This window comes from Kogia breviceps, chromosome 14, assembly GCF_026419965.1.
Source record: "Kogia breviceps isolate mKogBre1 chromosome 14, mKogBre1 haplotype 1, whole genome shotgun sequence".
In the NCBI taxonomy this organism is placed as follows: Eukaryota; Metazoa; Chordata; class Mammalia; order Artiodactyla; family Physeteridae; genus Kogia; species Kogia breviceps.
The window spans coordinates 67,037,830-67,052,791 of NC_081323.1; the positions used below are offsets into that span (position 1 = coordinate 67,037,830).

Below are 14,962 nucleotides of genomic sequence, written 5' to 3' on the forward strand. Positions count from 1 at the left end.
CGAGATTGTTGGAAGGATTAAGTGAGATGTTGTATATAAAGCATCTGGCGTATCATAAATGCCCTATGAAGATGATGATGGTGGTGGTGGTGGTAGTGATGATGTCATTGCCATGATGAACATTGGACTCAAATATTGCAGGTGGGAGAAATAAATCGATGGTGTATAGGCCAGAGTTGTGCCTCTAGGTGTATGAGTACATCTTGTCCAGTTGATGTGCATCAGCAGTTGACAGGTGGTCCCCAAATGGCACAGCAGGATAAAGGGCAGGATAAAGATGCAGGCTAAGGAGTTGTTGCTTCCATCTCCCTCTAAAACCCTAAAACCCAAGGCTCTCTGGACAAAACAGCTCACGAGTTCCAACACTCATGCATGCGTCCTCAGCTGGGATTCTCTCACTTAGATGAATTCAGGAGATTAATTTAGAATTAATTCAGTAGTAAAACGAACCATCAACGGTGACTTTCTCCTCTTTGTCAGTTGAGGCCTCACCTGCGGAGTCAACAAACCTAGCCACGCCCATCTTCCCTCATGTCTCCCACCGGTGCAGCCTGGGTGGGGCTTTGCTCTGGCTCTGCGCCGATGGCATGTTAGGAAGGACCCTTTTTGGTGGGAAGTGACAGAAACTCAGCTCAAACTTGCTTAAAGGGTAAAGGAAGTTATTGGGTGATGCAACTAAAACATTAGTATCTGACTTCAGACATAGCTGAATCAAGCAGTTCAAATGATATCATCAAGCCCAGACTCTCTGTTAATTCTTTTTTTTTTTTTTTTTCTGGCTGCTTAATTATTTCTTATTATTTCTGGAGAGGGTTAAAGTAAAATAAACACATCACATCAAATAGCCAAGTAGTTCACTGTCAGGAATCTTTTTTAAAATTAATATATAACCGACATATTATATCAGTTTCAAGTCAGTGATATAACATTTCAATATATGTATATATTGTAAAATGACCACCACAATAAGCCTCGTTAATATCCATCACCACCCATAGTTACAATCTTTTTTCTCGTGGTAAGAACTTTTAAGATCATAGCAAATTTCAAATATGTACAACACAGTATTAGTAACTGTAGTCACCGTGCTGTACATTACATCCCAGAACTTACTTATTTTATAATTGAAAGTTCGTACCTTTTGACCACCCTCACCCATTAACTTCTATTAGTTCTCTTTCCCTTTGTGTTGGTTTAATTTTCTGGCTCCAGATGGTGACCCTCCTCAGCGTATTAGCCTCATTTTACTGATAAGATAACTGAGACTCAGAGAGGGGAGGTAACTTGCTTAAGCTCACGCAACTAGGGCAGGGTTAGGACTCAAACCTAAGTGAGTGTGTCCCCAGAGCCCAAGCTCAAATCCCTGCATGATGCGGCCTCTCTGTATTCTGGTCCTGCTTTCCTCCAATATGCTGGGTGGCTTTGAGGCAGCCACTCTGCTTCTCTGGGCTTCCTTTTCTCCCTTTGAAAAACAAAGTGGTTGAATGACATGATCTCCAAATGCCTTCCCATTCTGATGCTTCATGCTTCGGGACCAGACAGTGTGACAGAGGCAGAGAGTTTAAAAGACAGAGAGATGGAGAGGGACAAAAGCAAGCAGTGAGATACAAAACAGGCCACAGGGTGCCTTAGTTTTTCATTCCACGTGGTTCCTAATAGCAGTTTTGACCTTCTGTCCCCAACTTCAGCCTTTAGCAGCCAATTTGGACTTCCAGCTCCTGCTGCTAAGAGATGGCATAAAGGCAAACTGGTACTTTAATAGCTGCCAAATTGGTCCTGACTGTTCCTATAAGTAAATGAAGGGGAGTGTTGTGTTCACTGTATTTCCTTGCTTTCCTCCAAAAATGAAGTAGCTAGATATATTGAAAGACATATAGCACAATTACCAGTTTCCCAGCTAAGCTCTGCAGCGCTGAAAGAAGTAAGTGCCCTGAATAAGCAGGTCTTGGCAAACATCCCCAGGAACTCCTGGGTTCTGCTCGGGGAGCATTGGAGAAGTTTCCCAAATCTCGGCAGCTTGATCAAGGCTCAGTGTGTAGGGACAGGCCCCTTACAGGGAAATGGAAAGGGAAAATCACTTCCCTCAGCCGGAATAGAGTTTCCTCTGGGAATTTTCCAGCCTTGATTGGTCTAAGTTCTCCAAATAATTCAAGGTCACCAGGGCCCCAGTGCTTAGCCCTGGGGCAGAGTGTGGTGTAGTGGTAAGAGCATATGGGCAATGGAGTCCAGACACCCGTGCCAAAGTGCCAGCTCTGCCATATGACAGCCAGGGGACTTTGACAAATGGCTTTGACTCTCCATGCCTTCATGTCCTCCTCTTTATAAGATCCGGACAGTGATGTGGGGATTGTGGAGGACTGAGTATCCTCACTGACCACAGGAAGTGCCGAGCCACGGGCTTTCGAGTTGTGTTATCCTCTTTTAAAGAGTGCAGCTGAGGCTTGCAGAGTTGCTTTAACTCGCTCAGGGTTCCACACAGCTGGCATTGGAGCCTGGTTAAGTCTGACTTTTATCACCCCATGATTAGCGACTGCATCTGAGAGGACCTGTTGTTTTCAGTTCTTGGGGTGTGTGGATGAAAGAGCAAAACTCTGCTGATTTTAAGCAGAATCATTTTTAAAGGAGCAAGGGAGGACAATCAGTCCTTCCCCTACTTTCTAGAGTCACCCTATCCCAAAGTGTGTTCACAATCCACCAGTGATATGTGAGATTATTTTGGGGTGATCATAAATGGGCATCATGGGAGAGTTAGTATTGATTTTATGTATATCAACTAAAATTTATATAATTAGCCCATCTAATCGATGATTTCATGGACAGGATGCTTAGAATAAGACTAAGTTTAAAAGAGAACAGTTGAAGCTATCTAAAGTTGGTTTAGAAAAGAAATATTAAGGAAAGTCTCACACAGACTTCATAAAACCTGTATCAGAGCAGTTAAGAATCTGGGTTCTGGACCCTGACTGCCAGCGTTCGTATGCTGAGCACTCTCTAGGTGTGTGGCCTTGGGTAAGTTACATCGATCACTTGTGCTTCGGTTTCCTCATCTGTAAAATGGGAATAATGATAATAAAACCAGCCTCATAGAATTGCTGCAAGAATTAAATGAGTGAATATGTGAGTAAGCGCTTGGAATAGTTAGTTACGCATATTAAGTTGATGATGGTGGTGATGTTGATAGTGGTGATGGTGACAAGGATGGAAAAGCCTTGAAGATGGTATATATACACGTGATTAATGTTTGCGAAACACTTTCTACAACTCTTAGAGAAACAACTAGCATTTCAAATGTAGCAAGACTAGACCAGAAGGAAGCTAGGAGGGGTCCCAGCCCTCAGGTCAGAAGTGGCATAAACAAGTTTCTTCCTGTTCCCTGGTCTGGGGCCCACCTGCTAGAGGTGGCAGTCCCTTGCTGGGCACCAGAATGGCAGCTAAAGCAGCTTCGGCAGCTTCTTCTCTCTGACGTTGCACTAATCTTCAGGCCCAAACCTCCCTTGATGTATAACTAGGCAATTGTTTAACCAAAAGTTGTCAGATCCATCGAGAGCCTGGCCAGGAGCCTCCTCCAAACAAATCTGCTTTCAGGAGGCCCTTTGGTGCCAACTTGCTTATCAGGAGAAGAGCTCTCTCCCCATCTGTCTCGTAGCACCATGATAGATGGGAGGAGGTAATTAATATCTCATCTCCAATGGGGAAAGCAGATTGCATTTCCCTCTTGCTTTTCTTAAACCCAACCAGTGAGTTTATCCCTGTTTGCATGTTCACTTTATTTAATCCAGTTATGGTAACCATGTCAAAATAAAGCTTAGCATCACACAGGCACCCATACAAAGCTGTGCACACAGACACTCTGTGGGCCTCCATATGAGTTTTGAGGTCAACTTTCAATCTTTTCTTTTTTCCAAACAATACATGTCAAAGTTGGACCAAAGGCTAGAAGGAAAATATGTGCAGTGTCATCTCTGAGACATAGAGCATGATTTTTTATTTCCTCCTTTTCTCCCTTTTTGTGTTCCATGCCTTCTGTGGAGGAACTGCATTACTTTTATAGTAAGAACAGAAGGCAGTAGACATTGTTTTTAAATATGTGTGAAATAGGGAAAATCAGTTAGCCCGCAATGGACCTTTAGACTCTTAGAGGTGCAAGCTGATTCGGGCCCATGTGAAGAGCATGGGCCACCAAGCCTGGGATTCTCAGTTCCAGGATTTGGGCCCCTAACTCTGCATTTCTGCTCAGGCTGGGTTTTTTTCCATTCCTGAATGTCAAAGCCAAGTCAGCTTTCTTTGCCCAGGGCATGTGTAACGATAGAGTTTACCATGTGCCAGAGACTGTCCCAAATGCCTTAGAGATATTAACTCTTTCAATTTTCACAACAGTCCCATGGTGTAAGTGCAGTCATTATCATGCCCATTTTCCAGATAGGCACACTGAGGCTAGAGAGATTAAACAACACACAGAGTGGGGAAAGAGACTCGAACCCAGGCAGTCTGGCTCCAGAGTCTACATTCCTAGCCACTGTGCTATACCGTTTCCCTAAGTATGTTCATTGTGGAGTTTCCTGCCATGTCCAGGCCACATGTACTTGTGGCTGATACATTCCTTCCACCAATCAGGTCAGAGTCTGCCTCTCCTGTGACTGGTCTCCTCTGGTGTGAGGTCGTGAAGCTGAGCTTCTCCCTGTAGCTTCCACTCCTACCACGTTAGCTTCTTTTCATTCCTTTGGGCTCTTGCACACACTATTTCTGTCTCCTGTAAAGCTCTTCTCCAGAATTCTTCAGATGATTCATTCCTTCTCATCCTTCTTGTCAGTGCCACCTCCTCAGCAAAGTCTTCCCCAATAGTCTTCACTAATTAAGTCCCTGTCTCTTTATTTTGTCATTGCGCTCTACGTTTTCCTGTATAACACTTATCACAAACATCTAATTACATATTCATGTGTTTTGCAGCTGTTTATGACGACTTACCTATTTATTATCAGAGTGGTGTTATAGTCTTGTGGCTAAGAGTGTGGAATCCAGAGCCTGACTGCTAAGGTTTGAATCCCTTCCTTTCCACTAACCAACGGTGTAGCCTTGGGAAAATTAGTTAACCTCTCTGTGTCTTTGTTCCTTCATCTGGAAAATGAACCCTCATAGGATCGTGATGAAGATTAAATGAGAGAATATATATTAAGTACAAGGAACAGGACCTAGAAAGTAGCAGGTGCTCAATAAATGGTAAATATTATGGTTTTATCTTTCATCTTAGAAGAGAGAGGATAGGGATGATGTCTGTCTTCTTCACAACCATATTCTCAGCACAGAGACCCAGAGAGTTGCTGAATGAGCAAGTGCCCCAAGCCCCTTTTCTCTTCCAACTACTGCAGAGTTGGGGCCTGACAGCTGACTCCAGCCCAGCTTGGGAAGGGACATAACCTACACTGGACCTGTGGGAAATGGCCAGCAGAGCCCCTGTGGAGCTGCCAAACTAGGAACCCAGTGACCTGAATCCTCACTGACTTGTGCCTTGGGAAGATGGGGGGGTTTTGTATTTGTGGTTCTCAGATAGAAGCAGGGTGCCCGTGTTGCTTGTCACCTCTACCACCACAGCCATGGGCATTGCTGGACTAAAATAATTGCAGGAGACGAGTGCCCTGTGAGGGCTTTGGGCTTCTGTCCTTGGTGCTGAAAAGGCATTGCTTCTCAGAGCATAAAGGGTTTCTCCTTAGCTGTGGAGGTGCCCTACACATGCCTGTCTACCAAAACCCAGAATAGAGACGAGGAGAGATAGAAGTTTTAATTTTCTGGCTTGATGAGGGAAAAAGTTAAGTATCTTGGTGAACACTTATTAAGCACTTACTAAGTGCCAAGCACTATGCTAAGCCTTCTCCATATATAATATAACCTCACTTAAATTCTCTGAGGCAGATATTATGGATCACCGGTTTCCAGGTAAGAAGCTGAGGCATCCATGTTCAGGTCTCCCAAGGTTAGTGGCAAATCCAGGACTTGTACCAAATATTCTGGCTCCAGAGCCCAAAGTTTGGCCCCTGTGTGACATGGCTGTTTTGTGTGAGTCCATTCACATAGCTGGCTGATTTCACACATTGTGTTTCATGCTTTGTTCCATGACTTTATTTTTTTTATTTATGGGGTTTTTTTTGCAATACGCGGGACTCCCACCGTTGTGGCCTCTCCCGTCGCGGAGCACAGGCTCCGGACGCACAGGCCCAGCGGCCATGGCTCACGGGCCCAGCCGCTCCACGGCACGCGGGATCTTCCTGGACCGGGGCACGAACCCGCGTCCCCTGCATCGGCAGGCAGACCCCCAACCACTGCGCCACCAGGGAAGCCCCCATGACTTTATTTTTAAACTAAAATGCTTAGGTTGTACATAGGCTAAAGGAGTAATCTGGGTTCAGTGGGAGATCACTGGAGAGAGAAAGAGAAGAAGAGGAAATATTTTTCTAGGCTGTGTGACTTCGGATGACTTTGGCTCACACGTCCTTTCTGAGTCTCAGTGTGTTGGGGTTTTTTATCTATAAAATTAGTTATATCAGCTGATTGCTGAGATTCCTTCTTGCTCAAACATGCTGTAAAATCTGAGGGACAGTGTTCTTCCTTTCAGAATTCATTACAGGACAAGACGGTTCTGGAATAATTCCACACTTGATGAATATACCGAGATTGTAGCCAGGGAATTAACTGAATTGAGAGACTTCTCCATTGTCTGCCCTTTCTGAGGCCATTTCCAAAGGCTACAGATACTTTCTTAACTGACCTCGTCCCCCATGGGGGGGACTCAGGACCCCTTGCCATCCTCCATCTGATCTCCTTTGGCGCTCAACTGAGTAGATTTGATCCGTGTGACATCCTAGTAGAAGCATACTTAGCTCTGACTTTGTCCCATATTGTGGCAGTAGAGAAAAATCTCAGGGAGGCAAACCATCTCTGAGAGCCCAGGAGGTAAAACCAAATGCAAATGATACCATGTTTGCCCTTAAGTAACCTATTCTGAAGACAGAAGTCCCTGTGAGGTCTGGCTGAAAGCCTCTTCCAACCAGCAATGAGCCATTTGCTCTTGGTTCGCTCACTTCTGGGCATTGTCTTTTTGAGGAAACGGAAGTTCTCAGATCCTTCATTAGGGTCCTTTTGGAGGGACCCTGGCGAATTGAGATGAAGAATGGCAGAGTAGTTAAGCATTTGCGTTGGATTCATCCAGACCTGGATTCAAGTCTAAGCCTGTTAGCTGCGTGACTTTGGAGAAATTACTTAACCTTCCTGTGATTCAGTTCCTTTGTCTGTCGAATGTGTGTTAGAAAAATCTGATACCTGGCTGTAACTAATGGCAGCTACTTCCTGACTGCCTGACAGACATGGCTGTCATTGTTCCCTTTATTCATTCACTCAACAGAAATTTATTGGGCACTAGCTGCATGTTAGGCACTGTAGTAGAACACAGAGGTGACCAAAAATAGACAAAAATCTCTGCCCTCTTGGGGCTTTACATCCAGTAGTAGAGATAATAATAATAATAATAATAAACTAAATAAATACCTTGTATATTATATTAGAAAGTGAGAAGTGATATGGAGAAAAATAAAACACCAAAGGAGGATTGGAGAGGGATGTTATCTCTATGAAAAAAAGAACTGATGGTTGGGTCAGCCCATTGCTTGGGTGAAGAGTGCTTACTTTGCAAGGACCTTTGTAAACATCACCCATCACACTTTGGCAGCTGATTTGGGAACTTGTTGGGACAGGTGTCATGGAGCTCATCCTACAGGGGAGGAAACTGGCATTCAGAGAAGTTAAGCCAGCCCCACTTCTCAGTGAAAGCAGAGACAGCATTGGTACCAGATCCTCTTCCTGTCTGCTTTTCTATGGTATCACCTGTTGACCCCAGTTTTACCAGGTAACCAGGTCAACTGGAAACAAAACTGAAGGGAGGGCAGCATCACTGGTCACCTTCTGTGAATTGGGCCCGTTGCTGCAACTCTTCTCTCCATCCCTCAGGTGAGAGAGCCGCGCACCTTTTCCTGGTGAGCCAGCATCGATGACAAGGCTCACCCAGGTGTTCACAAACTTACTTTGGTTTCCAACCTTTACCTTTTCAAGTTACAGTAAATCCACAGGGAAGAATAAGAAAGCAAATCACTGTTGAAACAGCTGATTCTTTTCGCCTGCTAGATACCCAGACTCTGGGCGTCTGCCACCTTCTCCCAGTCCAGACCTCAGTTCCCGGTAGCCCCTTTCTGAGACCTAGGCAATCTGTGGTCTCTGTTTACTCATAATTAACCAAAGCACGTGTTTGCAGCTTATCAGTTTTTGAAGGCAGTAAATACAGCGGCCAATCTCCCAACCCCATGAATATTTCATTTTGGAGATTACTGCATAAATATTGTATTTGGATATGGCGGTCCAGGACATCACATTAAAATTGCAAGACGATGCTGGTATCTCATCTAATGGAACATGAACTTAAAAAGCTGGTCCATGGAAAGAAACATTTTGCAAGTCGTCTCACCTGTATTTCTTCTCTCTCTCTCTCATTCTCAGTTGGTCTTGATTGCCTTGTAAGTTTTGATATAGAGTATCTAAAGTTTAAAGTTTTAAACACAGTTAAGTGCGCTCACTGGGCGTTATCGTATAATTGGCACCAGCCAGAGTCGAGGTAGGACTTTATTTCCTCAGCCTCGGCGGCTTCCTTCAGTGGGTCAGTTAGAGCCAAGTGTGGTGTCAGGGAGTGCTATGGTGAGTGTATTGAAAACCCCTCACCAGCTCGCTCCCCAGAGGGAACAAGGCTTTGCCAACGAACTTGGATTTTGCACTAGGAAAGGTGTGTTAGGGAAAGAACAGGACCAGGGACGCTGGACATGTGGGTCTTCTGGTCGGCTTCTGCCCTTGTTTGTATACTCAGAAAAGTTGTCAGCCTTCTGTGGGCTCCCATGCATCCGCCTAATGCCTGCCCCACACCTCTTCCTGGGTATAACAGAGGGACTTAGAGAATGTCACAGCTGGAAAGTACCCTAGAGATTACCTAACCCAGCGTAATTATGACTGGTGGTCTGTGGGCTGGATTCAGCCTAGGGATATGTCTTATTTAGCCAGAAGTGCTTTTTTTTTTAAGGGATTTGAGTGCTTTTCAGAAAATGCAGTCTCTACATCTTTGCTGACTCCACCTACCCTGTTATCTTATACTAAGCCCCCCTCACAAACTTATATTTTTTGTCTGACCCCTGTAGACATTTAAGTTTATAACCTAGACCTAACCCAACTTTGTCAGTTTCCCATGGGGGAAACTGAGTCAAGGTCATCGTTTTCCACATTCACCCAGCTGGTTACTGGTAGAGCCACACTGCAAGGTAGATGAAAAGCACATTTTAGCAGAATTAAGTCCGTTCACCACCAGCATCATTTTTGTCACCATTTTTATTACACTAGCATCAATTTGGTTAAGAATTAAATATATTACACCATCGTGCTCAGTGAGAGACCAATGTCAAGAAGCAGGTCCTCTATCTATGCAGAAGAAAGTGCTAGGGATGTGGGTTTATTAGTGAGGTTTCAGGCAGTTCCCTTTGGTGGATCTGTGGGAGGCCCAATGGGAGAGAGTCTTTGTAGACTTCAGCATGACCAACAGGGTGGGTCTATCTGCAGCTTCTATGCCCTGACGTCTGGTCATCGCCGTAGACCTTTCCTGAGCAGGTGCCTTGCACTCTTTCAGGACCTGTAAGGTAGGCAGGAAGGAGGAAGCCGGGTTCTAGTGAGCACAGCATCTACCTCAGTGGAGACAGGTAACTCTAATGTGAAGACAGAGATGAGGTCTGCCATGGAGGCACAAAGACCTCTAGACATACAATGGGGGATGCAGCCTGCTCCAGTGGAAGAGGTGGCATTAATGTGCCACAGCCATGGCTACCTGCCCTATCTGGAGCCTAAGAACATTTGCATTCATCACGGTAATGATAAAGGTGAAATCATTCAGGAATGTATGAGTCAGGACTTTTTCAATTGCAAGTGACAGAATCCCATCTTAAAATGCCTCAAGCACTTTGCTGACAAGTCTGTGGGTGAATCAGGTATAGCAAGATCCAGGGTCTCAAGCAAAGTCATCAAGGCTTTGTCTGTCTGTCTCTCCGCCTCCCTTACTTCCTCCCTCCCTCCCTCCCATTCTCCATCTCTCTTTTTTTGTCTTCTATGTTACCTTCGTGATCAGACAACCTCTACACTCGTGGTGACAAGATGGCTGCCAGCAGCCCTCAGCTTACATTCTTCTAGAAAAGCCCTCCTTCCTAGTATCTCCAGCAAAAATCCAGAACCTAGTCTCAGACTCAGCTTGAGTTGCTTGCCCGTCCATGAAGCAATTATGGCAGCCAAGCAGGTGGAGTACTCTGATTGACCAGGCTGAGTCGTGTTCCCTCCCCTGGTGCTGGGGGTGAGGCAAACCAAGTGAACTGAGAGTTGAGGGTGAGCAACTGTCCAAAATAAAATCAAGGTGTGGTTCCCAGAGAATGGATGCCGGGCAGACAGAAACAAGGGAATGAAGCCCCATTATTTGCTACAATGTGGAGGAACACTGAAAACACGAAGCTAAGTGGAAGAGACTACAACTTGTGTGATTCTATCTATAAGAAATATCCAGAATAGGTAAATCCATAGATGGACTGCCAGGGACTGGAGGGAGGGGGGAATGGGAAGTAACTGCTGATGAGGATGGGGGTCTCCTTTGGGGGTGACAAAATATTTTGAAACTAGAGATGACGATTGCACAACATCGTGAATGAACGAATGCCATTGAATTGTATGCTTTAAAATGGTTGATTTTATGTTGTATGAGCTGGAGGAGCATCAAGATCCCTGGGTGGGGAGACCTGTAGACGATAAACTCCCAACAAGATAACCAGCTCCTGAGCAGCAGGGACCATCCTCACTTCTCCTGTCTCCCACCAAGGCCAGCACATGCCTGGCACATAGTAGGTGCTAAATTAATGCTAACTACAAATGAACTGAGAGTTTTGGCCAGAGAGCTTGGCCTAGTTCTGTCTACCCTCCCAACACACCCACCTTACCTGCTCTTTGACCTTTGATTTCTGCATCTACAAATTAGGAAATGCCAATTCCACCCTGCCTGGCTTGCAGAATCCCAAGAGTGTGTGTGTGTGTGTGTGTGTGTGTGTGTGTGTGTGTCTCCTAGAGCAGGAGTTATTAATCTGAGGTTCATGGATAGAAATCAGGGGTCTGTGACTTTGAATAGGAAGAAAATGATCTTAATTTTCACTAAACTCTAACTAAAATCTAGCTAAATGTAGGCTAAATGTAGGGTAACAAACCACCACAGTATTAGCAGTTACTGTTAGGAATCACATTTTTTTTTTTTTGGCCATGCCACGTAACTTATCGGATCTTAGTTCCCTAACCAGGGATCGAACACATGCCCCCTACATTGGAAGCGCAGAGTCTTAACCACTGAACCGCCAGGAAAGGCCCAGGAATCACATATTTTCAAATCGCATTATAATTGATACATCCACTTCTAAATGTCATATATGCTCACCTCTTCCTCAAAATTACAGTAGTTTTTAGACCTACTACAAGACCTTGTTATTAAATGTGTTAAAAAGGAAATATGTAATTTTCATAAATATGGTGTTTTTAATAATATTTTGTAATACTCATCTTAATGTGTGAATCAAGAATCATGTGAATTACTATATCATCACTTTGGTAGTTTTGAAAATATTTTGTAACCCTGTGTATTTTTGTTGTATGCATTTAAAAGCATTATTCTGCAATTGGATAAATTGGGAGTATTGGGTTAACAAATACACACTGCTATATATAAAATAGATGAACAACAAGGATTTACTGTATAGCACAGGGAACTATATTCAATATCCTGTAATAACCTATAAAGGAAAAGAATCTGAAATATATATATATGTGTATATATGTGTGTGTGTGTGTGTGTGTGTGTGTGTGTGTGTGTATCTGAATCACTTTGCTGTACACCTGGAACTAACACTATATTGTAAATCAAGTATACTTAATTTACTAATTAATTAATTAATTTTAAAAATAAATGAAAAAAAATAAAAGCACTATTCTGAGATGAGGGTCCATAGGCTGTATTCACCAAACTGCCAAGGCATCCATGGCATGAAAAGGTGATTTCAGAATTTCTCTAAAGAGGAAGCAGATGTAGCAGATGATCATTGCCATCTAATTGTGCTGGGTGGGCAAGTCTCCTAAGCTCTCTAAGCTTCTGTGTCCTCATCTGTAAAATGGGCATAACGATAGTACCTACCTCATAGGGTTATAGACACCAGCCTTGCTTGTGAAGATCAAGTGAAAAACTACACACAGAGCCCCTAGCTCAGTACCTAGCGCACAGTAAGTACTCAATAAATGTCTTTATTGCCGAGACTGTGCCATTTCATTTGGACTCTAGGTGGCGCTCTTTCACGGCTAAGCACTACTTTGTCTTGCCCAGGTTCATCCGGAAACAGGGCCTGGACCGGCTCTTTCTGGAGTGTGATGCCCACATGTGGCGCCTGGGGGACCGGCGGATCCCAGAGGGCATTGCCGTGGATGGCGGCTCAGATTGGTTCCTGCTAAACCGGAAGTTTGTTGAGTATGTGACGTTCTCCACAGACGATCTGGTGACAAAAATGAAGCAATTCTACTCCTACACCCTGCTTCCTGCAGAGGTGAGTATCCAGGAAAACATCCCTGAGAAAGGTAGGGGTTGGCTCTAGCCTTTGGAGCAAAGGATTTTTGGCAAAGCCACACAGGGTTCAATATGTTGTCCTCCAAACATCCAGAGGAAGATGGGGAACTGTATTGGCTACCAGGGACCTTGCTGTCACAGCAGGGCCCCTGGTCCCCTCCAGTCTACATGGAGATTGTATGGAGTAGATGCACAATGCTGCCACCAGCAATCTAGACAACATCTTTAAAGATGTAAAGTAAAAAAGGCAGTTCTTCCTCAAGACACTTGGCTCCCATTGGTCGTAAAACCATCACCATATACTGATTTTGTTAGAACAAGACACTTTATTGCCATTTTTCAGAAAACTGTTATTTATGTAAATACAAAGCTCTCATACCTACAATAGCAATGGTGCCCCCTAGAATTGTGCAGTGTGTAACCTGCACAACTGTATATGCTGGCCTTTTCAGGAAACACCCACATCAACTTTTGACAGGTCCTCCACGTTTACCAATCATGTAATAACTTTTCAACCCCAAGAATTCCTTTTCTAATTTTGAATAATATTCTATCATTCCCTGAGAGACAGTAGTTTTGGCCTCATCAGTCACACCAGAAATTCCAGTGATCCCAAAGCCAGGGCTTCTGTTGGGTTTGCACTAGCCCCCTGCATTGACAGTCACTGTGTCCAAATGCTTGGGACTCGGCATTTCCTGTCGGCTTTTGGAAGTATTTGAAAAGCTCTGGGAAGTCTGTCACCACTTTTCAGACCTCAGGATGGGAAACGGTCTTAGTTCAGGGTGCTAAAACAAAATACAGTAAAATGGATGTACTTATTATAGTTTTGGAGGCTAGAAGTCCTTAATCAGGGTGCCAGCATGGTCAGGTGAGATCCCTCTTCCGGGCTGCAGGCTGACTACTGACAGTCCTTGCTGTGTCCTCACATGACAGAAGGGGTGAGGGTCCCCTTTATAAGAGCACTAATCCCATTCATGAGGACCCCACCCTCATGACTTAATCACCTCCCAAAGGCCCCACCTCCTCACACTGTCACATTGGGGGTTAGGATTCAAACTATGAATTTTGGGGGGACACAGATATTCAGTCCATTTCAGAAGTCCTATTGTGTAAGATTGCAGGGTATTCTGGAACAGCCCCAGCCCCGTCTGGAAATGGGTAGGGACTCAGTTCTGAAGTGCTGCCCCTAATATGTCAGCAGCCTTCTTATCAGACCTGGACTAAGAGATTCTAGATTAGCTCCCTGACCTCCAGTTCACTTTCACCCTAATTTCCAACTCCAGAAAATTCCAGAGCTGGTTCTGTTTCTATTGAGCCTGCAACACCTCCCACGAATGGCCCACCATTCCTGGCTGTGCCCCATTTTTGGACCACTCAGCTTGTGTGTTTCTAGGCCAGACAAGACAATGCAACTCATTTGATGGTTTCCACATCCCTCACGGACATCTGGGGCAGGGCCAATCTCTGAGTAAGGCTGACTGCCCACTTCAATCCCGAGGGATGATGGGCTTGTGATCACTGAGCCAGGTTTTGCTATTCTGCACACATGTTAAGTAATGAGCTTTTAATCCTATTTCAGCGAAAATCACCTTTTCTATCAATTCTGATAACCTCCTCATCCATTATCTTGCAGGGAATTTCTGTATCATTACAAAAGGACACAGGACAATCGATAATTGGGTACTCTCCCCCACTGCTTGATGGAGAATATGCGCCTCTGTGGGCTTTGAACTGTAGACAGTTCAAGCTTAAAATGCAGGTTCACAGGCATGTCATTTAATATCCTAAGAAGGGCAGCTGGGGTGTGGATAGAGCCTCATGTTGTCCACTCACCCATCGGGAGGGGACTGTCTGGGGCTCGGGCTGTGTAATCAAGGTGCCCATCCCAATGCCAGTTCTCTCTGTCCCAACCGTCCCCCACTTCCCAGCACACACAGGCACTTTACACTCCAGCATCCCTGTTAGATCCTACTTCCTCCATCCCAGCCTTTCTGTCCTGCCCTTCTCCCAGACCACCTCCAGGGGACCAATTTAGAAGAAATCTGAAGGCTGTGCCATGAATTTGTAACAGGAAGACACGTGTTCCCCAACAGCTTTCCCTAAGAAGCAGAGAGCAGGGGAGAACGTATCTGCCTGGTGTCTGAGGTTGTTATAAAATGGTTGTCCAAATAGAAGTCAGTCTCTCAATCTCTCAATCTCTGTCTCTCTCTCTCTCTCTCTCTCTCTCTCTCTCTCTCTCACACACACACACAC

At 44.7% G+C, this 14,962-nt stretch overlaps 1 protein-coding gene across 1 annotated transcript in view; it reads left to right on the forward strand.

The window, feature by feature from the left end:
* Positions 1 to 14,962, forward strand: part of XYLT1 (xylosyltransferase 1) — a 325,897-nt gene that overhangs the window by 269,178 nt on the left and 41,757 nt on the right. Inside the window, exon 7 of the mRNA XM_059038015.2 lies at positions 12,473 to 12,689. Coding sequence (XP_058893998.1) covers positions 12,473 to 12,689 — 217 coding nt within the window. The remainder of the gene's footprint in view (positions 1 to 12,472; positions 12,690 to 14,962) is intronic.